This window comes from Ornithodoros turicata, chromosome 1 (assembly GCF_037126465.1).
Source record: "Ornithodoros turicata isolate Travis chromosome 1, ASM3712646v1, whole genome shotgun sequence".
Classification (NCBI taxonomy): Eukaryota; Metazoa; Arthropoda; class Arachnida; order Ixodida; family Argasidae; genus Ornithodoros; species Ornithodoros turicata.
In genome coordinates, this window is record NC_088201.1 from 68345380 (window position 1) to 68369554 (window position 24175).

At 43.1% G+C, this 24175-nt stretch overlaps 1 protein-coding gene across 13 annotated transcripts in view; it reads left to right on the forward strand.

Moving 5' to 3' along the window:
• Positions 1-24175, forward strand: part of LOC135378362 (casein kinase II subunit alpha-like) — a 47916-nt gene that overhangs the window by 17852 nt on the left and 5889 nt on the right. For 12 of the 13 annotated variants that reach the window (XM_064611379.1, XM_064611383.1, XM_064611388.1 and 9 more), the window contains 4 exons: positions 1871-1972; positions 7493-7593; positions 10791-10939; positions 12539-12613. In XM_064611379.1, coding sequence (XP_064467449.1) covers positions 1871-1972; positions 7493-7593; positions 10791-10939; positions 12539-12613 — 427 coding nt within the window. The remainder of the gene's footprint in view (positions 1-1870; positions 1973-7492; positions 7594-10790; positions 10940-12538; positions 12614-24175) is intronic. The other variant, XM_064611378.1, reaches the window with a different exon arrangement.

The window sequence follows — 24175 nt, forward strand, 5'->3', positions numbered from 1 at the left end:
GTAATGCCATTTGTTGTCAGTTGTTCTGGCAAGCCACCAACAGCGCGAATGCCTCAAAGTTATGGCACCTGTTCCTGACATTTGTAGGAATTGTAGGTCTTTTGCCCTCATAATGCTAATTTTAGACTGCATGTTTTGGGTCTTTTTCTCCAGACTCATTCTTGTTAGATATGTGCACAAAAGTCTGTTGGGTGTGCCCAATAATGTACATGTGACGCACTGGTTAGTGTTTACTTGGCTTATGTGTAGAGCCAACAGTAGCTAGCTAATTTTTGCCAGACTATAGAAGTTCGGATGTAAAACAGGTATAGAAAGTGGGGATTCCCGTATGGCCTTGGGAAAAGAGTTTAAATGAAAGATTGCGGATATGGTTGATACACACTTATACAAATTTATTGATTTATTAGTACCATTAAGGCAAGTGCTACAACTGGGTCGTGGTCAGTACCTATGTCATCAAAAAGGTCAGTTTATACACAAGAACTAGGGTTCCTGGATTTCGGTTATTTTTGAGACCATCCGAAACAGGGCAGAAATGAACGCAAAACTAAATTACAGTAGTACAAGAAGCAGTTGGCTCATAACATATTGAGATAACAGGGTGTAACCTCTGTTTGTCACCTATCTTTGTCCTACATCGTAATACCTCGTAAAATATAATCACCGGAAACTCTGACAATAACAAATATGGAGTCCGCACTTGTTCTTGGTATGAATGAATTCAAGAAAGCGTTGGTGATCTCAGTTGTCTCGCGACGTATACCCCCAATTATTATTAAGAAAGTATTGGTCCTGCGATGTGGGATGGCTGTTATGTTTGATGGTGTATTGATTGTATGATGGTGGAGCAAGGTGTTCTTTTAAAGTGGGTTGCGAAAGTGTATATGACATGACTCTCTGACCAGGAAAAGTCCAAGAAATTGTGTAAAAAAACCTACTGTATTTGCATGTGCAGTGAAGGTTCCTCCAACAACCCTCTATTGTGTAAGGGTCTACTCACACGGATCAAATTTAGCTGCACCCAGTGGATTCCTTTCAAACGGCGCACATCTCGGCACATTGTAACTTGTACAACTTTGCATGCTGATGCACTAGTGTGTTTGTTGAAGAATTAAGAAAGAACTCTTCTCTCAGTAAAATTTATCATCTAAAAACTTTCCAAAATACTGCAAAATGTATTAATATTTGCGGCACATTAGGTTTAGCAAATTTTGTGACAGCGGAAATAGGCAGCCCTCGATAAATACAACAAATTTACTACTAAAACACGTCTTTGATCAGAGTTATTACGAATTGAACTTTTGCGAGCCTCTATTAACAAGGCACAGGTTTGATTGTGATAGCTCGGGGTAAGTTAGAATAGGTTTTCAGCAATGTTCGAACAACAACATAGCGTTCATACACGTCACTCACTATTTCGTGAGTGGACTACTACCTTTAACAAGAAATGGGCAACAGAGAGGTTACAGTACCTTAGTTTAGCACACAGTTCAGATTTTGGATTGTTGGTCTCAACTGGTACCTGCTGTGAAGTGCATCTTTTGCAGTGGGATATGGATATGGTGGTCTCGTATCAGATCTATGGATTTTAGAAAAAAACATACAGGAACTGTCTTTCTGAGTATCCATAAACACTCAAGGGAATACTGGGTTAACATGCAGCCCGTTTATGGGGCATATTAAAAGAAATTGGGTTCATAAACTTTCTTTAGTTGTGTACCACATTTCTATTTTGGAACACAAAACTGCAAAACATTGGTCGTGTAATAGTGTAACTTTTTGATGGTTTTATGTTGTCTACTTAAAAAATCTGAAGAATGTTCTCGTAGTGGCCCGTTTATTTTGGTTAACAGTGTTTCACTTTGTGTAGATGTATGACTATTCCTTGGACATGTGGAGTCTGGGTTGCATGCTAGCCAGCATGATCTTCAGGAAGGAGCCTTTCTTCCATGGCCACGACAACTATGACCAGGTGTGTTAACCTTTCTTTAATTTTACTTCTCCCGCACCCTCTTGGCAGTTAGTTCATTCATAATAGTGCAGCAATAATATGTCTGTCACCGTGTACTATTGAGGCCAGTTTAGGATAACCGTGGAGATGCAATAATGTGTTGGTTGCACCTTTCACTGGTTCACTCCACTGTGCAGCCAGTGTACCAGTGCAACCAGCCTTGTTTTCGCCAAATTGAGCCAAGCTTTGATAAACATGCATGTTTTGGCACCAGTGCTTGCCAATCCCTGTTGTTATGTGAAACTGTGCTGTCAGTTGTGGTCATACTGACCTGCACACCGCGAAAATAGTCTCTTAGATAGTTTTTTCTTGTTGTGCACGAATAAGTGGATTTTGACTCGCTCAGCATCATCAAAATAAATTTGTTGAGCTGCTGAAGCTAGGAGTGTATGACTAATGAAATTATCTGGGGGATAGGCAGGAAGAATATTCATGTTTGGAGTATGAGTCTTTTGGTTGAGCATGATTACTTTCGTTCCATCTGATGACAAATGGAGCTACTGAGTCAGTTGGGCATGAAAGTAAAACTTCCTGTACTAGGGAACTCGTGAAAGTACAGCTTGGGACAAAAGTTTACGGAACACTGCACTGACGTATTTCTTCATCGGAGCAGCCCCATGCTTGCAATCAAAAAGAGATAGAATAAAAGCCTGGTGACCGGCTATTCAATCCATCTCTCAGTATGTGTGTCCGCTCCTGTTTGCTACCAGGGTATCGCTCCAGTGGAGAAACGTGACACCCCGGTGTTTCCGGAAACTTTTGTCCCAAGCTGTACAACAGACTTTCTGGGTGTAGGGCTGGCACTTTCCTTCGCGTTTTGTGTGTCTCCCATGTGAAAAGATCCTTTCACTGCTTTCCTGTATGCTTTCCCACGCCACATCGTTACAGTTGTGGCATTCGGAAGAAGTGGTGGTAAAGCAAACGTTTTTGTTAAGATAATCTACCTCTAACTTCAAAGAAAGCTGTTCCGTTGAACCGCAAGATTGCTGTGCAGTAAAGTATGTGCATGTTGTGGACCAAAATTTTGTCAAAACGTTATACTGTGTGCTGTTGTGAAATACCCCTGTGTTTCAAGAGCAGTGTTCTTTGGCAAGTGGGATACTGCTTGATAAAGGAATCCTTTTAGTAATTTGGTGCCACTGCATCCAGCTTTACTAGACAACAAAACATGATGTTTCGTACTTGACTAACTTCCATGATATCTGAATTGACACTTGCAGTTTGCGCTTCTGTTACATTTTTCTCTCTACAGTATATGCTGCTACTGAACTCACAATTTAAGCTGTTACTGGAGCGAGATACAACCTTTACCAAATATAATGACATTGTGTATGTTATCCTCAGTTCGATATTTGACAAAAAATTTGGAAGTGTTAGAGGCAGCGTGGAACTGCCTTGGCAGGTGCAACTCGTGGTGGATCACGCCGATTTTATGGTATAATACATCAGTGACATGCATGATGGTTGCAGCAAAATCATTCCTGACTCAAATCCAGACAGATTTCAGTTCAAAGGCAGCATCGTTTCTTGCGTGCAAAGTGTTCTCGTCCACCTTCAGATGCAGTCACTTACATATTACTGCATTATGGAGTATTGTAACTAGTTTGGGTAGTAGAATGTACGACGAGACTCAACGCCTCTTGGTGCGACTAAATATGATTTTTTAACTGCATCTAGATTATAATTATGGTTCTGCATTTTCGGCATTTATTCCTGCGAAGATTCGTTGGGCATTTTTCGCCATTGATGTGTTTTGTCAAATTCGGAAATTCTTGGCATATCGAGACATTTCTGCCAAAAAAAGGGTGCCAAAAAAGTCTGCAGCTATAATAACTGGGCAGCGTTACACAGCGAGGAAGTATTTCCCTAAAAACAGTGTGAAATACAGCTAGTTCATGAAATTCTGAACTGAAACATACCTGCACATAGCGAACCGTCAATCCCTGCTACAGACGATACTTCAAGATCAGGATTTTCTTAGTCACCAGGAGCTTTCCTCTTGAGTCCCATTTCGCAGCCGCTAAAGAGACTGCCTTACGGTTTTCGTGCCAACCAACTCAAAAAGACAACGCCTGACCTAAGCATGCAGTGTCATCTCTACTCTTTGACCAATGACAAGTACAGGCATGATTCATGGAAGGAGAGCAGCTTAGTAGAAAGACAATCGGGACGCAAGGAAGGTCCTTTCTTTTGTTGAGGGGCTCCAGGAGCACTTGAACCCTGTTGGCCCACTGATAAGTGTTACAGGGGAGTGTTTTTCCATAAACTAGAGCAGCGGTTCTCAGCTAATGCATGTGTCGGGGACCCCTTCTGGGCTTGAGGATTTGATGGAGGACCCCTTCAGCACGTGCGGGGTGGGGGTTTGCGTGAATCTGAGAACTGTGAATACAACAAATTGCCAATGGGAAATGAGATGATTGGTGCATGCAAGAAAAAAATGATCAAAGTTTGGACAAAATAAGTATTTAAAGAGATTGAAACATTTATTTTACTGAAAAACAAGCTTTCGGACGGAGTCCGTCCTTCATCAGGTGCGATACATTGAACACCTGGTAGAGATATTTATACTAATGTACATGAGAGAAAGGGGACAGCGAGTGTGGTGAGGAGGAAATACAAATTCTTATTAGAGAGGACATTTTTATGGGTGCATTGATAGGTGGTGGAATCCCCTTACCAAGGCGCATGTCTGCACTGACACTGGCGATTTCTGCACTTGCTTTTTGGGCATGTAAGTTTCGAAAAGGCATATTGTCATGCATATGTTGTCGAAAATGACAACAGAGGCTATACTGCCGAGATTGTGCGACACGTAATGGTAGGTGGTAGTCAGTCACGGTCGTACGCGATTCTTCGCAAAAACATCACACAACCAGGGAAGGAGGTGGCCATATGATGCACAGCTTTAACAGACCACAACCAATCACAGCGTTTTAGAGATTGCCCTCTGCTTGTAACATGCTGACGATGCTTCCACTGCTCCTCATGTGCGGGCGCAGGTACATGCTCTGCGCGCGCCGGGTCATTTTCATATCGTTTCTGGCGGCACTCATTTCACTGATGAGCAAGAGTCTCGCGGATCTCTAGAAATGTCTTCGGGGACCCCCATTTGAGAATCACTGAACTAGAGGTTAGCAGCCCCGTAGGACGCAGGAAAAAACACAATCGAGTACCGGCATTTGTGGCATGCAGCACCATATGCAAGATTCGGAACATGCCAAATTTTTAAAAAATATTCTTCGGGTATTTATTGGCATATTTTGCCAAATGCCGAAAACGCAGAACCCTAAGTATAATATTATGGGCAGTGTAAAAACATGCTGTGGGGGCAGACAAATGGGGGCTGATTCACATATTGTTTGGAAACTTGGTTGTTTAATGATAGCTTCAATGCTTGCCCTTGATCTGAATACAGGTTTAATTTTGTACAACAATGTGGATTCTGGTCTTTTTGATAACTGGTTAGCTCAGAGGTGTACCTTCATGCCCCGATAGTGAAAAAAACCACATCCAGCTACGTTGCACTTAAAATAGTGTTGCGTCGTTTTCCAATGTGGTACATAAATCTTGTCACTATCGATCGTGCCCAAATGCTGTGCAAGGTATGACATTGACAAAACATTTTCCCTCTCCTATGTCAATGAAGTCTATAGTAATTCTGCATGTACATAGCAAAGTTTGAGGATTTTTTGTTTGTTTGTTTGTTTGAACAGTGCTATCTGTATTAAAGTTCATGTAGTCGTAGTCTATACTCTCCTTTGTCAACTATAAATGTTTTCATTTGCTTTGCAAACCTGTTGTGTCTTTATGAGGGTTACTCACTGCTTGTAGCAAATCTAGTCGGCGTGTAAAAACTCCTGCCACTTCCGTGAGCCCCCTGTAAATCGTCTATACTGCATTTATTGAAAACTTTTAAGATGGTGCTCATATAACCAGAGGTGTGCGCGGGTGCGATTATGCCCGCATTCCGCGCGGATATCTGCACTGCATCTTGATTTACGGATAGAAATATAACGTTTAGAAATTCGCGCGGTTAAAGTGCGGATAAATTCTTGGATCTCTGCGGTACCCGCGGATATCCGCATTTTATTCGCAAATAAGCGTTAGTGTGTATCTACGTCCTCTAGGTGGACCCATAATTGCGAGGCCGCAGTGAACTGGAAATGGTATAAATTGCAGTAAAACTCGGAGACTAGGGGAAAAAAAAAAAGTGGACGCACATATATACACAATGATTTTACTGTCATGTATTCTGCTCAGAAGCTGTCTCGCTTGCTTCTTAGCAATTCTTTCACTTTCCAAAATGGTACCGAAGTGTGTCATGCTGTCACTTTAACTGTTTTTTTTTTTAGAAGTGTGGATAGCATCTTAACCTGAGTAGTTTGCATGCTGAAAAGTGAAAACGTTTGTGACATAACATTTTTGTCGTGTTTTTTTTTTTTTTTTGTCTACAAATACAATGACTGCCGCCGTGCGGATATACTCAATACCTACTCAACCTGCGGTTGCACCAATGTCCACTAGCGCGGTTGCGGATGCAGTCGCTGATCTTACATGCACGGGTACAGTGCGGATGCGAATACTGTCATAGTTATCCGCGCACACCTTCACACATAACTGTGTTTGATGCTCACAGTAAATGGATTATGGATTCTTTCAGAAGAGTGCTGTCCGTCTTGAAATGCTTTTCTTATTTCATGCTTGATCTTCTTGAGTACCTATACAAGCACCATGATTTTAATTCTAAGTAGTTTTGAACTTCTGCAGTCTTCTATTGACCAGTACAGATATTTTAACCACACATTGACTAGCAAGTTGGGGTTAGTTCATTTGGCATGTTTACATTTATCAGTGGCTTTCAGTTGTGCATCATATCATTTCTACTTTTGATTTGCATAATATGCGTTCTTGATTAATATTTTGGGATTTCGTATCACCTTTGATCCTTTAATGCAGCTTATGTACTCTGTCGTTAGGGGTTTTAATGTTAGTTGCAGTTTTGAGCAAAATACTGATCTGGTTTAATGTAACAGATGTGGTGCTGTCTCAGACTGCATTGTTATCAGCACGCCAACATACAGATATGCAAGATTTACCACGCTGAACCCAAAACGGTTGGCTTTGCATGCTATAAAAAGTTTAACTTTTAAGATCAATATATAATAAAATGAGACAATTAATCTAATGAGATATAATGAACTTATTTTTGACAAATGGAATGCATAAAGAGCAACCTCCTTTAGTGCTTCCAAAAATTTTTTGTGAGCTTTAAGGTTTGTGTTTTGTACTTGCTCTTCCTCTTTGTAACCTTTACACGTGTTTAAGGAACTGTGAATCGTGTCCCTGTGCATTATTGTGTGTGTGTCTGTCTGTCTGACAGCAACCTGAACAGAGGAACGACTGTCTCACAAGTGGAGCTATTACACTTTCTGCATACGTGGTGCACAGTGAATTTGCAGCATCTGTTTTTCTGCATTGCAGTTGGTGCGTATTGCCAAAGTTCTGGGCACAGAAGAACTATTTGAGTACCTGGAAAAATACCAGATTGAGTTGGACCCAAGGTTTAACGACATTTTAGGAAGGTAATGTGACAGCTTTGTGTGCGTCTTTCACGTCTGTCATTTGCCGAAATTGTATTCTATCAGATTTTGTGGTTTGGGGTGCATGTTACGGGGTTCCCCGAAGAGCTGGACTGTGTTGACCATTACCACAGCCAATGACTGCTTTTAAAATCAGCTTTACATCATTAGCAAATTTTGACTTTTGTGCACTGAGAAAGAAGGCTTAGGAGGTGAAACTTCACTTTCTCCTGTGACCGGCGAATGTGCAAGGAGCACGCTCTAAAGTCCCTGAATTGGGAAAAGTACCAACATCCCTTGATCCTGCCGCCTCGACCTTGGACCGTTCATGGCAGTCGTACCATGCAAACCTATGCTGTGGCCGCTATTAAGGGTCCAAGGTCGCGGCGGGAAAGGGAAAAAGATGTCGCTTTTCCGAATCCAGGGACTTTAGCACACTCCAGCCCGCAGCGCCATCTGTTGCACGAGGACGCAAATCTAATGAAGCTTGTGGTCACGTCATGCTGTTGCTTGCCCGGCAGTGTTGTTATCGCGCATCGCCTTGCTGGAAGCCGTTGGCTCGGCGGTCGGATCTGAATACAGGTTCCTTTATAATGTGGATGCTAGTCTTTTTGATCACTGGTTTGCCCGAAGAGGTACCTTCATGCCCCAATACAAAAAAAACAAACAAAAGAACCACATCCAGCTATGTTGCACTTAAAAAGAGTGTTGCGTCGTTTTCCAATGTGGTACATAAATCTTGTCACTATCGATCGTGCACGGTGCCCAACTGCTGTGCAAGATATGACATTGACAAAACATTTTTCCTCTCCTGCATCAAGGAAGTCTATAGTAATCCTGCATGTAGTAAAGTTTGAGGATTTTTTTATTTATGCTATCATCGCTCGATGGCGTTGGCTCGGCGGTTTGCGTTTGGGGGCTGCTCAGTTTCTCTTGAACGGAGTCGTTGACGGCCCAGCACTTTGTTAATCCAGTCCACGTAGATTTACTTCGGAAGGCGGACGCTAATGCTGCTAATTTTGGTTGCAGTCCAATCAAGTTGTGCCAGCGTGATTACGCTGTTATGATGCGATTATGTATATATGACACGGCAATATGAGCAGAATGGCCTACGAATGGCAGACTTGAGCATATGAAACTGCCACGTATTTAAATCACCATTACACCGTCATTTCTGAATGTGCTTCCGTCAGTGATTTTAAGTAGAGGCTAACAAAGTACTTGTTTAAAACATCTTCCTGTATAATTACTAAGGCCCTGGGTTTGCCGCGATTCCGTTAAATTTTGCGGAATCCAGAATTCACCGCGGAATCCTTTGTTTGACACGGAATTTTGCGTAATCCCTCACTTTGCTCGAAATTTTGTGGCGTTTTGCACAGAATTTCACAGAGATCCGATTAGGTCAAAGGACGTGATTGGTGCGATAAGGGCGGTTACTACGACGTGCAGCGTCTCGGGAGAAGTATTGCACACTCACACAAAAGAGCGTCAGATAAAAGTGCTCCCAACTACTCCAAGGTACACGTGACCCTTCAACATACACTAATTTGGTTTTGGAACGGAATGAGGATGCTTGCTCCAAATTTAGTGTCTGTTGCGATCAAGTATTTGTCAATTCCTATTATCTCTGTAGATGCTGAAAGATCTTCCAGAAGGTATAAAATGATTGTAGGCGACAGACTGCATTCACTGTCAGAGGAGAACACAAGATATCACGTAATGCTGAGCCACAACAGTGCTTTGAATATTTTTTGTTCCCACATGATCCAAGAAAATGAAGTGTTTCCCGTTTCAAGCAACTGTTGATTCCTTGCTGTGGAAAATCGCGGAATTCACAAGTCGATGCTGCGGAATTTCGAATTTGGAGCAGCAGAAAACCACGGGCCTTAATAATTACTATATATTTATTTTGCATGTTCTCAGTGATTTTAGTGTGCTTCGCATGCCTTGTACCCACTGTTGCAGTTTGGAACGAAACATCTGTATCCCATCCTGAACTGGGCACATTCACAGGCAGTCAGAGCACATGTAACTGGCAGCGCCTGTAGTCTAGCTTTTCTAGTTTTCAACCGATCTCGGAACTTCACAGAAGAGAGCACAAGAAAGCAATGTGCAAAATAGCGGAACAGTAGTTTCCTTTTCCAGATGCTCTCTAATGCAAAAGGGTGAGCGAAATAAACGTGGCGACAAAATAAAAGCAGAAAAACATGAAGCGCTTCTGCTGCATGTGTTCACCTGTCATAGCGCTCCGGACTCAGCGGAGCCGAGAGCCTACAGAACGGAATTGCTTCCCGTGGATTGCGCTGAACAAGAAACACAATTTAATCATCACGTGAGATGTTTATTGTCAAGACGAGCATTATTCACGTTCATCAGTTTGTTTTCATTTGTAGAAGCTGCCGTACGACTTGCGAAGAGCACGGCTTTTCTCCTAACTTTCCATGCAAGAGCGCGAAACAAGACTGCAGCACAGCTGTGCCATCTCTCGTGTAGTGCCAGCAACTGCAATTTCCTCCCTCTCCCAACGTGACGTTCTCTGGTCGCGCACTCGCGCTTGCTTTCATGGGCAGTTCCACCTCCTAGCTCCGTGCTTTCATGGGAGTCCTCCACCCCTAACCCTTACGAAAGTTTAGCGCAAACTGTACCGGGTTTAATACAAGATTTGCTATGCCTAGGGCTGGGGGTCTTGGGTTCCATGTTTTTTGAAAATCGAGGGCTGCTAAAAGTCGGGTGCTATTTCTGGGGCCGTAAAACGGGGTAAAATCTGGCAGTATCAGGAGGAAAAGCAGATTTTCGGGTGGAAAATATAAAAGGAGTGCTTCTCACATTTTACATGAACATGAGATGCGGAACATAGCATCCTCTCGTGCCGTATTGGTGGCTGAATTTGCACTTTACAGAGTTTTTTTTTAAAGGGTTTTACCCGGAGTGACGATAATGCAAATCGGTAAATGAATCAGTAAGATGAATTTGCGCTTTGCCACGTTAGGTTTTTCGGGTTTTACTGGCTTTTGCCCTAAAACACTGCCCTAGTTATATCCCACTTAGGCATAAACTTCGGAGGCATAGAAATAATCTTCTGGTGTGAGCCCCATCCTCTGTTGGATATATTTTTGTGAATGTGTCTTGCACAGTGTGTAGCATGTGAAACTTTGTGTACTGTGGAGGGGGTTGCATAATGAGTTTGCAAAACCTTTTAGGCACTCACGCAAACGGTGGGAGCGATTCGTGCACAGCGATAACCAACACCTGGTGACAGCAGAGGCACTGGACTTCTTAGACAAACTGCTCCGTTACGACCACCAGGAACGTCTAACGGCACGAGAAGCCATGGAGCACCCCTACTTCTGTGAGTGCACTATGTTAGAGTTGTAAATATGCATGCGTGCAGAATCTTGTTGCCTAAAATGTTGCTGCGCTTTTGACTGTTTATTGCCAATATTTATGGCATTAATACTTTTGCACCTGAAGAGTAGACTTCGGCAATTGCTTCAGTAATTGTGTCAAAAATAGTACACATAACTTGCACCCCTATGTCGAAATATCATAGATATGTACTATCCACATCCAGCTGCGTTGCACTTAAGCAGAGTGTTACGCCGTTTTCCAATGTGGTACATAAATGTTGTCACTATCGATCGTGCACAAGGCCTGACTGCTGTGCAAGATATGACATTGGCAAAACACTCCACCTCTCTATATACCTACATCGTACTTAGAGCCTGAAGTTTTAGGGTTTAACCTGATTCTTCCTCAAATTTGCATTCCGAATTGAAGGTTGCCTATTTACGGTGAAACCTGATTTTTACCCTGCAAATTGCCCTCAATGTAGGAATGCACACTAAATTGTTTGGCAGCAAATGCAGTTACATCAATGTTTGTACCAAACCAGTACAGTTAGTTTGAGTAACTGAGCCCAATTTCTCCCCGAATGTAGCATCCTGGAAGCTTTTTTACCCGAATTCGCATGAATTTGGAGCACACGTTTATTTACCCAATTTTTAACCCCCCCCCCCCCCCCCCGAATTTAGAAAAAAATATTTCCTGAAAATTTCAGACTCTAATTGTACAGTGAAACCCGCGTATAACGATACTGACGTTAATCGCGAATTCCATCGTTATACGGGGTACATCGTTAAACGAGGGCTGACCTAAATAGCGCATCCCCGAAACGTCGCGCGCCACCCTGCGTGTAGCAAAACAAAAAGAAACAGATGCTAAGAAAAAACGTGAAGCTGTGTGACATCGCACTGGCTTGGGAAAACAGCGACCAGAACTCGTGGAGAGAATCAGGGAACATATCGGACATCCTCTGGCAACACTACACGTCACCATTCCGCAAGTCGGCTTCACCTAGCACCTGCGTGCTTTAGGAGAAGCTTGCTTTAGAACACGTTCGCGCGATTCGGTGTCGCGCGATTCGCGGGTTTAATTCTTTTGATGCGAATTTCGGATAATACGAATTCTTTTCGCTACCCCTTGAGATTTGTATTATCGAGATTGTACTGTATCTTATCGCGGTGAAAATCGCCGCGATGTTACGCGCACGAGACAGCGTCCCACATTGTTATAAGAGTACTCGGAACCGCGGCCTCCATCGCTGTACGCGGGTCGTTTCCCCATATAAACAATGTATATTTTGACGGTAAAATCATGAACCATCGTTTTACGAGGGATATCGTTATACGCGATATCGCTATCCACGGGTTTTACTGTACTGTTTCTGCGAGCTATGTCGTCTGCACGAAGCTAAACTAGCTCCGAACGAATTCCGAGAAAGACCGCTCTGCCCCCTCGTGATTTCGAGTGATGGAAGTTTCCCATACTGCACTTCATCTTCCTCCTCTGTAGTTTGAACGGGTGTGTGTGGACAGAAATGATGTCCTAGCATTAGACGTAAATCTGCATTGCTCCTATATTTATGTTTGCTCCCTACCGTTTCTTTCAGACCCAGTCTCCAAGGAGCAACAAAGTAAGTTGATGGAACGGCTGACGGCCCACGGCAGCTCTCCTCCCCCTACGGGTGTGTGTCTCCTCCTTTCGTGCTGCACTTCCTCCTCTTTTTCCTTTGCTCTCCTCTCCTCGCTACCCTCTAAGCCGATCTTCAGTGCAGCCCTTTTGCTTATACGGGGGTTTAGACTGGGGCTTTAAAGAACCATAGTGCCCTTGCTTTTTAAGCTGCTTAAATTACAGTTGAAATTATGCAGCCGTGAGCTGCTGTGAGATGCCGTGGAAGAGACACTTTTAGTTGTTTTTAGTTTATGTGGGCTGTGTGTGTCCAATCTTCACGTGTGAAGTACGTCTACCATGCGAAGGTTTCACACCAGCACTGTTGCTCTTGAGGGAGTTTTTGTTAATTTAATTTACTGGCTCTGTCTGCTTTATTTGCTGCAATTAAGAAAGTTGTGGTTACCTCTTGCGAACCAAAGATTGAACAGTGGGGTGGACAAAGGAATTCATAGTCTGTGAACTCTTTGTTGCCAGCTGCAACATTTCAGTATCGGAAAGGTGGGTATGTACGACAGCAAGAGTACGAGGATGTGTATGGAAATAGTTCTACCCTGATGCTTAGTATTTCCTGGAGATTGACCTCCGCTTGATGAAACTTTGCTGTGTGCAGCAAAAGCTGCAGCAGTGATTGTTGCTGATTGAGGTAGAACAAAAAGCAGCCTGCGTTCTTTCGTGAACGTACAGGGTTGCTTTACAAAATACCTCGTAAGGGTCATAAGCATCTTGACAAAGCAAAGCACGGAAAACAACAGTGGAAGATTTTCCGTAGTCCAGTCAGAAATGGACGATTTCGGTCGACTTCTGAACCCTTAATGACAGAATTTCGTCGTTTTATGAGCTGCACGTTGTGGGACGAAACATCTCCCTCACTTTGTGGACGCTTAATTTCTGAACAGTAAACTCATTTTGGAGGAGGAACTCTGTATACCCAAGTCTTTTTGCCATTGATTCATGAACAGAATAAGCTACGTCACTCTGAGGTTTAACAAAGCACAGCGATGACGGAGTGCGAACCAGCTACGTACCTGAGGCTTCTGCGGCAAGAACATTTAAACAACCGTCCTTCTAAACTTTGAAATTGGAGAGGCAAAGCAGAAGCAATTAACCAGGGGTAAACAAGATACCTGCCAGGGCAGAAGCAACTTTCGTCGATCCTGAAGTTTGCAGTGGTTTGGATTTGTCGGGGCTTGTCATTGCAAACTTGTACAGAGACGATAAAAACAGTGATAACTGCTGTACTGAGCTGTGTGCCGCTGTAAGTGGTCGCTGATCTTTTTTGCATAGAATTATGTCCAGGCTCCAGCGTTGAAGATATGATCGACGAGACAGAGGAACACAAAGGTAGAAAAGTGGCATGCAAGTGAAATGTTACAGTATTAACATTTACCCTGAGCAAGTTGGTCCATGTACTTCCAGAAATGTGGCAAGTTCTGTAACGCTTCCCTTTCATTACAACCCCTTCCATTCATTCAAAGCCTCGAGTTTCAAATCCCTCCATTTTTTTGAAAGGTTTCCGAGAAATTGGCTGAACGATTGCATTTGTCCAAGTGATGATTTAAACTTTCCAAAAGCAAAGAGCATTGCTTTTAGAGTTCAGTACAAACCTCTTTCAATTAAAGTTGGATAAAGCTACTTGCAGTGTGTAGCAAATGTTTCCCACAGGTAATTACTACAGGTCTCATATATATATATATATATATATATATATTATTTTTCACTAATAGCTTTTGCAGCACTGGATGCGATACCCCATATGTTATTGTGTATAGGTCAACCTTCTTCCAAAAAAGTCTGACCGTAAAACTGAAGTGGTTGACTTATGCACTAAATAGGAGCCATACTAACAGAGGGAAAATAACACTAACGCTCCTCATTACTGCTGCAATATATTGGCAAAATTTTTTGTGCTATTTGCCTTAGAAGCCAAAGAGTAATGTGAAGTGGGATATGTTGCTCTCTTGTATATTGTTGCGTATAAGTCTACCTTTTTCCTCTGACCACAAGTTTGTTGGACCACAGAATTTGGATAGACTTATACAGAATGTAGGCAATATTTTGTTCACAGGCACACTAACACTGGGTATGTTAATGCTAACGAAAAATAATGCTGTACACAGTTGTGCTTGCTGTAGCTGCAGTGAAACATTTGCTTCATTCTGCAATACATTTTAATTTGGAAGCCTGCCATTAACGTGTCATTGAAAAATCCATTGTGCTGTGCGTTGCTTGCAGAGGTTGTGGCTCATTGTCACCGCAGGTATTTGTTGTTGTCGTCGTACAAGTTGATAGTTTTCCCTCAATCTGCAAGGTCTAACAGGTGCTGGTAGCCAAAAGACTCATTTATTGCTCCAAGTTGCTAAATCTGTCATGTCAGTGACTCATGTCCTCATCTGGACTTTATCCGCAACCAATTATCATTATTGTGCTGTTCGAACTTGTTTAATTTATTTGCAATAGCCACTCGTTTTCTTTCAATTTACTTGCGTGACATGGATTTTGTTTGGCGTTTTCTAACCTGTCATTGGGACACATCATCATGCTGGTCAATATCCCGCAAGTCCACGTGAATTCTGTTGGTGGCCAAGGCACAGACCTTGGTGGGCACGTTCTTTACCTGCTGGAGTTACTGTACCTCCTCTGGTGAGGTTGGAAATTGACGTGTGCCAGAATGGGGAGTCTGTTCTGCTGTAGGTAATCAATGGGTGCATGAAGATCTTAAAAATTCGTTCACTGGACCAAAGTGGTAGTAATGGATTGTGCCAAATTGGCAGAATCCCCCGGCCCAGGATCTGTGGGAGTTTCTGCCATGAAAGCCGCAGAAAGCCTTGCCTTGGCGGAATATTACTATTCAATTTGTCACTTGCTCACTTCATAGTGTTGTGGAGTTAACAGGTCCTGGCATCATCCATTCTCAGTCTGTGATCAGTTATGTCACTTAAGCCCTTTTCACAAGCCAGCGCTTCACAGGTCAAGGCAATGAAATCATATACATATTCTATGGAAAGGCTTTGTCCCTTCTGTAGGGATGTAATGCTGGATTGCATTCACTAGCACTTACCTTCTGTGTTGCTCTTCGTAGGCCACTGCATTGCCACTGTATTGGTCCATAATGGGTGCATTAAGTAGGCGCCCAGGAGCGTGAATGTTTCATACTCCACTCGCTTAATGCGACACATGTGCCATTGGTGCTGTGTCGCCCCGGAGTGTCAGAGCTTTTCGTGCTCCCATCTTAAATGGGTGAACCGAAGCAGACGGCAAGTCACTAAGGCCTGAAATGTTCGACGGGGCATATTTCCTGTTGACCACGCAACCTACAGGGAGCAAGGGGCTGGCGCTGGCAGAAAAGTACTCTGATTAGTTTGAATGGTACGCTTGAAAGCAAAATACGGATGCACTATGTTATTGAATTCTCTCATTTTGGGAAAGTATCATTTTTTTAAAAACTGCCATTATACTTTCCTGTTACTGGGCAACTTCCATGCGTAGATGTCGGCTGTTATTTGTGGGTCATGCCTACATCAAGCAGTCACTTCCATTGAAAATTGCTGCTATGGCACCTATTACAAATTCCCATTCTTTACATCGCATTTGCTATTGCGAGAAAATGTTCTCAAAACCGCTGTGGTCCAAACAAAGCCACTGTGTCCTTAGTCTGCACTGCATTAGCAGACATCAGGAAGTGGTATCACCAAGAGAGCAGTATAATGCTCCAAAGCTGTTTGCTGTTAAGTGGCTGCTCCAGGTGTCTCGTACTCCTATTGTGGGTGCACCAAAAGAAGGGCACCTACTTAACGTACCCAATGACTATCCTGACTGCGTTTGGGGGTATTTGAATTCCTTCATTACTTGGGATCGTCCAAGGTATGAATAGCTTCAGGTCACAAATGCTATTATTGCTGTTTGTCTTATCTGGGCCCTTTTTGTACATGAAGAGCTGAGCTGGCACCTCCTGTGACTCCATGTCCATAGTGGGCCTCAGAATGAGCAGCCCAGTGTGGTCTTGACAGCTACAAGATCATCATTTGCTTCGCACCAGTTTCCAGATAGTTTTCAGCTAGTTTCTTGATTATATCTGAACTACTCTTTGAACAATTCTGAATGTGAACTAGTCTGAACTATTTCTTGTGTCAAGTGCAGCTAGCTGTGTTGATTCCACCTTAACACTTACAGTGTTTGCAACAAGCACTGTGGTGTTGGTTTAATATTGGCCACTTCATTTTACATGGAGCTGTCAAATTCCTCCCTCGGCGCAAGCCAATCTGAACCAGTGTTGGATGGTTTGAGTCATTTAGTGCATTTGAAGCGACATCCTCTTGCCAGTTGCGTCTTGTACTCTTCTGGTCATTTTGTGCCTTTGCAGAGCACAATGATATCAGCTGCAGGGAATCCTGCTTGGTTTGGCTTCCTTTCATCATTTTACAGGGTGTTTCACCTAACTTGTCACAAAAATATAAAAGAATTGACTTGCCCGAAAATTATGGGGACAACTGTGCGAACTTTAGCCATGACATGGAGCACTTTGTTTGGAGCCCAAAATGTCGTGTTTTTTTGTTTTTTTTTTGCCAGAAGGCACATTTATTTATTTATGACAATAACCTCAAATACCCTCCTGGGGCGGTACATGACGGGGAATGCATAAATATAGAGACAAAATATATGCTGGCTTACACTAGCATTCAAGACATGCAATAAGATTGCAACGAAATGAGTTAGTCATGGATACGAGTAAATGCGGTAGGTCGTTCCTGTCGGATTCCAGTCGGATTCCAGTCGGATCCCAGTCCACATGTCAGAGTTACCCTATTCTATCACAAAATCGATTCCCTACTAAAGTGGTAATAGCTGGGGGGGTGAATGCAAAAACCAGCGTTTGGAGAGGCGCAAATTGTCGGCAGTTTTCAGTTTTCCATCAAGTTAATGCAACAAGCGGCGAGAAAAAACAACAAAAAACGTGACTCTCCTTTTCTTGTTTCCTCCTGGCTATTTTTTCAGATGACTGTGGCGTTTGAACCTTGCTGCCGTTATCAGCAGAAGCATGGAAAATGGAACTGAAGGGGTGGGTCACCGTTTTCTTCCACCGCTTCTTGCATTAATTAGACTTGAGAACTGAACGTGGCTAATAATTTTCGCCTTCTGAGGTGATGGCTTTTGCATTTTCTTTTTAGCTCTTACCACTGTAGCAGGGAGTTTATTTTGTGAAGGGATGGGGTAAATCTGGCATGTGCTTTCTGTTTCTGTCAAAAGAACAAACAAAAAAACTGGACATTGACTTGGCAAATTTTGGAATTGAATCCAGAAAACTCAATTTCTCATGACTGAAAGTTGATCAAAGTGCTCCAATGTCGTGGCAACAGTTTGTAAAAGATAAACACTGTTGACCTCATAATTTTCAGATAAGCAGATTTTTCGTATTCTTTTTTGTGTGACATGTGATGTGAAGCACCCTGCGTAAGACGTGAAGTTGAGGGTTCACGTACTGTTTGGTTCTTTAGTATGCCCGCTTCTATTTCCCACTTTTACCTGCCATACTGTTACCTTCTAAGAAAGCTGGTGGTGTGGTTCAACTCTGATTTTACATCAGTGTGTAAACACAAAATGCTTGGGTTTAGTACTTGCTGGGAATTCCATTGCTTGGTAGTAAGCCTCATAGGAGTTATGAAAAAGTAAATATGTCCACTAATAGAGTGTAAGTAGGGCCAGAAATATTCAGGAAACACCTTTTTCTAGTTTTGGAGGTGTGGAAATTGGTCATCACACTTCCATGAGTAAATTCACAGAAATTTGAGTGAAATAAACTGTGCAATCGGCCTTCTGTACATGGAGACAAAATTTCTCCGAAATAACTCGTAAATTGACTCTTAAATCCCTGTTTCGAATGTTTGGGAAATCTGGAATACCCTATAATGACAGGAGAAGCATAGCCTGGAACTTGGTAAACACCACATTCATTTTTATGACTCTCGGGGAAGCGTTCATCACACTTCCTGTTAAATTGATGAAAGCGAATTTGTAACAGCACCGTTCTACCAGGTGTCCCAATTAACATGTACCTAGACCACAACCTACTAGATTATAACAACAGTGTCATAATCGGCAACCCCTATGAGGAGCACGTCCGCACGATCCTCTAGGGGCGCTACCCATCGGCCCGTGAGATTACATCATGATTGGACAATGGAAATTTGAATTTTGAACGCGCAGAAGGGCGTACGTACGACTACCATAGCAGACGACAGCAACCGCTCCTATGAAAACGCCTAGAATGATGATAATCAACTTTAGGAAGAATCATCTCCTGTGGGACATCCACCGCTTGTACAAAAATATTTAGGTAAGCTGAAGTACGAAGTATTGCAGAAGTTGAGGAAGCAGTAACTGGGCCGATGACTAGCGCCACCGCTAGCTTCCAAATGCAGCACTGGGAAGGGGTGCCTATGACATGGTCGTTATAATCTAGTGGGTTGTGACCTACACTTAAAGGAGGACTGTGATGACCCCCCACATATTTTGTTTCTGGCTGTGGCATGTTCTGCAACGAATAAAATGAGCTCTCACGATCGGCGTAAAGCGCGGACCCCGTAACAAGCGACATGCTACAGATTTTGTCGCTGTCGCGGGTGCCAGTGCTGCTGTTTCCCGACCCATTCGAGAGGCGACATAAGCGAGCAGCTAAACAACGTTTCGGGGAAAAAATCTGCATTTCCCAACATAACACCTCACGACGTGAAATGATTTTAGTTTGTATACGCCACAGAACCAAATGGAGTCAATTAATAGCGCCAAATTATGTGTACATGTATTTTACGGGGCCGTCTCTTGGTGGTGGCTGCGGTTCCCGCGCTTTAGTCTTGTTTTTTTTTTCCTTGTTCCGCCATTTTTACTTTCGAGAGTTGGCTTGTTTCCAGCCTACAAGCTCGAAATTTCCTTTTAATAAAGTAGACTTGCCACCCACTCTACGCTGTGGCCCCCCATATCTCTATACTTTATCATTCATCTCAGTTATGTACCGTCAAATCTAGCGGATTTGGGCATGCACCGGGTAACGGTCTCTAGCGACAAGCGACAAATATCTACGAGCAGTAGATGCAAGAATTTGTAGCCGCGACAGAGCTTTTTTTGTCGCTCGTGTGGCGCCGCCGCCATCGATTTTGTCGCTTGTAGTGTGTCGCTGTCGCCTGTTGTAGGGGTCCGCGCTTAAGCGACGGACGGCATGCGCTTGAGGCCTCTGTTCTGCATGCCTTTAAAAAATCCTCCTCTCTTGAAGAGAGCATATCTGAGAATGAAGGAAGGTGGTCGAAATTATCTGCACCCTGCCTTGCGGCACGAGCAGCATGTCTCCACAAATGTAGGCCGACTTGTCTTACAGGTGAACCTATGTGTAAAGTGTTGGCGAGGATGTTTTTTGGGGTAGGTTTTTCATTCATTTTATTTTTCATTTCGGTTGGGATACTGTAAAACCTTTTAATTTAGTGAACCAAATTTTTTGCCACTAAATATTGCTAAATCAAGATTCTGAAGTTTGTGGATCAATTGCTGAGCTTTATGGTGTGCCCAAGATTGCCCTTAGCGGGTTTAATGAAAGCAGAATTGCACATGGTTGTGCTGCAAAGCAGTTAATGTGCTTACTAGTAACCAACTGTGATAATGAAGTTGATGCATGATGTTAATTGTTTTTGAAGAATCAAAGTGTCAGTTCTAGCTCAAAAATTTGTGCACACCTTTAAAATTTGCTAATTGTCCAAATCGTAGAATTTGTGGAAATTAGGGGCTCACGAACAATAAGGCTTTTACAGCAATTGTCTAATCCTCTGATGCGAAGCATAAAGCCGTTTGATGCATGTTGCTTCCAGAAAATCTCATCCCAGGGCAATGTATCTGCAAAGAACTGTCTGCAAAGCTCTGTTTCCTTGATTTGATGGCCCTTTAGATCCTGAGGTGTCTGCGTCGACTGGAATGGCCTCGAGACTAGCCATAGTCCATGCGCAGAGCATTAAAATTCAAACAAGCTTGTGTATCGATGTGGACGGTATCATTTCTATTGAGCGTGAGGCGGTGGTGGGGACAGACACACAGAACACAAGTCCTGTCTGCTTGTGTTTTGTGTGTCTCCCTACCACGTCCTCAAGATCGGGGAAAGTACAGTAGCCGTAGTCATTCCTCCCCTCCGAGGACCACCCCCTTGGCTACTTGGCCATTAAAGGAGCATGTCGAGGCACTTGCTCAGTGCTTGTGGCTACAAAATTGTGACTGGCTTGATACTTTGGTGCGGTTCATCTGATAGGCATCGGCAACCAATAGGCTTCTGTTCCGCTACGTTGACATCCGCGTCCATTACCGCGTCACATACTGAATCTGGATTCACGGGTGTTCCGTGAGTACCTGTTCACATCTACAGGGAGTGCAGGCCTTTAGTGCCAACTGGCATCCCCGTGAAACATGCTGGATTGTATCGAGGAATTCATTTTACTCCACTGAAATTATCTGGATTGACTTGACACACTCTATAGTTTGTTGTCTGGGACCGCGTTTGCTCTGTGAACGGGGTGCATGATACTGTACCTGTTGGTCTTGCAACTCGCCAATAGTCTGGTGCATGAATTTGCTTGGGATTCCCCAGTCCTTCTGTTTGGTGATGGTTCAATTCAACCTCCGATGTAGCTGGTGCATCTATCATCCTGAGCAGCGTTGCATATTTCCATCATGAGCATCCTCAACGTGAGCTGCTCTCTAGGTTCTACATGTTGGTCTGGGATCCATTTATGTGGTCAGAACAGCATTGTCTGTCGCTTCCTCCACTTTTGTTAATTGTTTATTGGTGACACGGATTCTGTTCAGCACTATGAAGTGCTGCAATTTATAGGCAGTATTAAGATTTTGTGTTCAAAACTGTTTTACACTTAGAGGAGCACAAAAGCTACCTCAGTTGCTACATTTCTTGTACAATAAGCGGTTAACCTGCCTACTAAAATGCACAATAAATCTTATGGATTGGCATTTGTACATTGTAGTCTAAGTGTTTGATACGCAACCACTTGTCCTTGCATAAATTTATTAAATTTAAAGTAAACCTGTATTTTAAAACAGTGATCGCGCAATGAAAAAGTACTGGCAACTAGGGTGCACGACTATAAACAATATACAGTTGGTTTGATTCGTATGAAGCGCTTAGTCTTCTTCGAAGTCCCTCTGTAAACGTAGCAGCTTCAGACATTTTTAGTGACTAATAGGATGTTTTGTACAATATTTATTGTACTAATGCGGTAATGTTCCACAGGATGCTTGCCTAGCTCTGCATTCTTGCTCCATTCTTGCCGCATTTAATCGTGGACAAACCTTGTTAAGCCCAGTGTTCACACTTTGCAAGAACATTATTTTGCTGAAGAAAGCATACAGTAAACCCTTGTTAGAACGAAAAGCTTTCCTTATATTTTCATTTTCAAAGTTCCATCCTGTCTTGGCCGAAACACGTGTCTTGAACCAGGTTTTTTGAAGTCTGCTCCGAGCCGTAACCGGCCGAGCCATATGAAGGGTGAGCTGGCAGAAGCCCATGTGGACGACAACCTAGGCTCACGCTGAAGTCGAGGCCTCGCTTCCCGAAATAAGAATGAAAGAAACCACAGCAAAATAAAAATGCTGCCAAGGTGCTCATCCCAGGCTTATTTGCATAGTGTTCTAGAGTATGCTCGTGCAATACTTCCGTAGTGTCCTGCGCACTTTCGTAGCTGGTCGCTGTTTTTGTGACACACTCGCTCGTGTCAAATCACCTCCAGTTTTTTCTGAATCCCGTTGACTTTGTCATAAACGAAGGTCTATTGCAACAGATGTGATGTGCATTCTGGAAACTCCCATGAAATACGTCGAGGCTTGCAGGTAAACACTCTCCCTACGAGATTGTCTTCATTTTGTAAATGGTCACGACTACAGGCACTTGCAAAACTAACCTCGATGAACACCTTGCTGCCCTCCACCCAAGCTTCTCTCTCAGGCAAAGTTTGCAGCAGTCAGGGACTTTATGTAGCCAGACTCGGTATGTTTAAAGTGCTGCTCGTGACACACAAAAAAACTTTTATTTCAGTTTCAACCACAACCTCAACCTCAATCTCACTCATCAATCTCAATCAACCTCACTCAAAGACTCTGTACAGAGAATATAAATGCTGATGTTGCACGTTACACACTTCCGTAATCATAAGAACACGCAGACCTTCAAAGTTTCGTATTCTTCGGGATGTCATAATATCCTCTGCTGTCTACCTCTTAGCATCAGTGAGGGACATTCGTGGTCTGTGTCTCTGCCCAAAGTCTGAAGATGGCCAGCAGCTGTAGAGGAGACTGAAGGCACGGCCTTGGGTGGAGCCATGTCGCCTGACATGTGGCAGTGCACGTTGTGATGTCACTCTTCTCAAAACTAGAAATTAATTTGATACTTCTGCATCGCATGAAGAAACAATGTTTAGCGAGAATACACTGTGAGGCACGTAGATTACGTTGGCATAAATTTGAATTCTGAAGACAAGACATGTAGTGGGACTAAATCTAAGTTTTCAGAATCCTATGGAATTTGCACTGTTGGGATACGTGCGTCTCATTGTATACTCCAGAAAAATGTTACCTCTATGTGATGTAGGATTATCATAAAATTAATTTATATTTTTGAGAAGTATGACGCTATAGGGTGCGCAATCTCTGTATAGGGTGTGCAAACTCTTGGAGAATCCGATACTAAAGTTATTTAGGTTCCTTCGAAAATTCGTGCAAATGCGTAAGCGTAATTTGCAACAGCATTGATATTTTGTGTACTTTGTGGGAGGTTGATTTATAATACAAACTAAAATAAATTTTTCTTTTAGCCCATAGTGACACTTTAAAGGGACAGTTGCATTCAGAAACCCACCCACGAAACTGATACCACTATGTTCGTCATTGGCTGATAGCCAACACGGCTAATTTTTTTCATCCAAAAAGTGCTTGGATATTAAATAAACGAATTTTAAACATCAGCGCTGCTTCCGCGGCCGCAGAAGCTCAGGTGGTATGATGTCACACCCTGAGCGCAGGATTGAGAGCGCGGCACTCAGAGGACGAAAGGTGCCGTCCAGACACCCCGTAACTGAATGAGATGCCCGCACGACCGCAGTATCCCTTTTGTCAAGGTCCCGCCCCCATTGGTTCTTAGAGAGTGACGTTTTCTCGTTTTTCGAGAAAGGGAATTCTTTAATACTCTCAACATACGGCGTCTGCTCTTGTCATGTATTCCGTCGAATAAACATACTCCACTATTTCGCGTGGGGTTTTCGATACCGTGGTCCAGGAAGAATAAAAAGACACTAAAGTTTCGCATTTGACTGGAATGGATGCTACCATCCCTTTAAAGAGACTGTCTCGTACCCCCTGCCCCTCCCATAAAGTGTACCATTCGATTTCCCTTTGTTGAAAATGGAATACCGCAAATTTACCTGAAAAAGCACAACAGGGCTACTAAATACCCAAATTAAATTTATAAATATTGCAGAGCATGCCACGATCTGTGTTGGCAACAACAAAAACGGCTACGTTGCCCTGCGGGAAAGTCCGT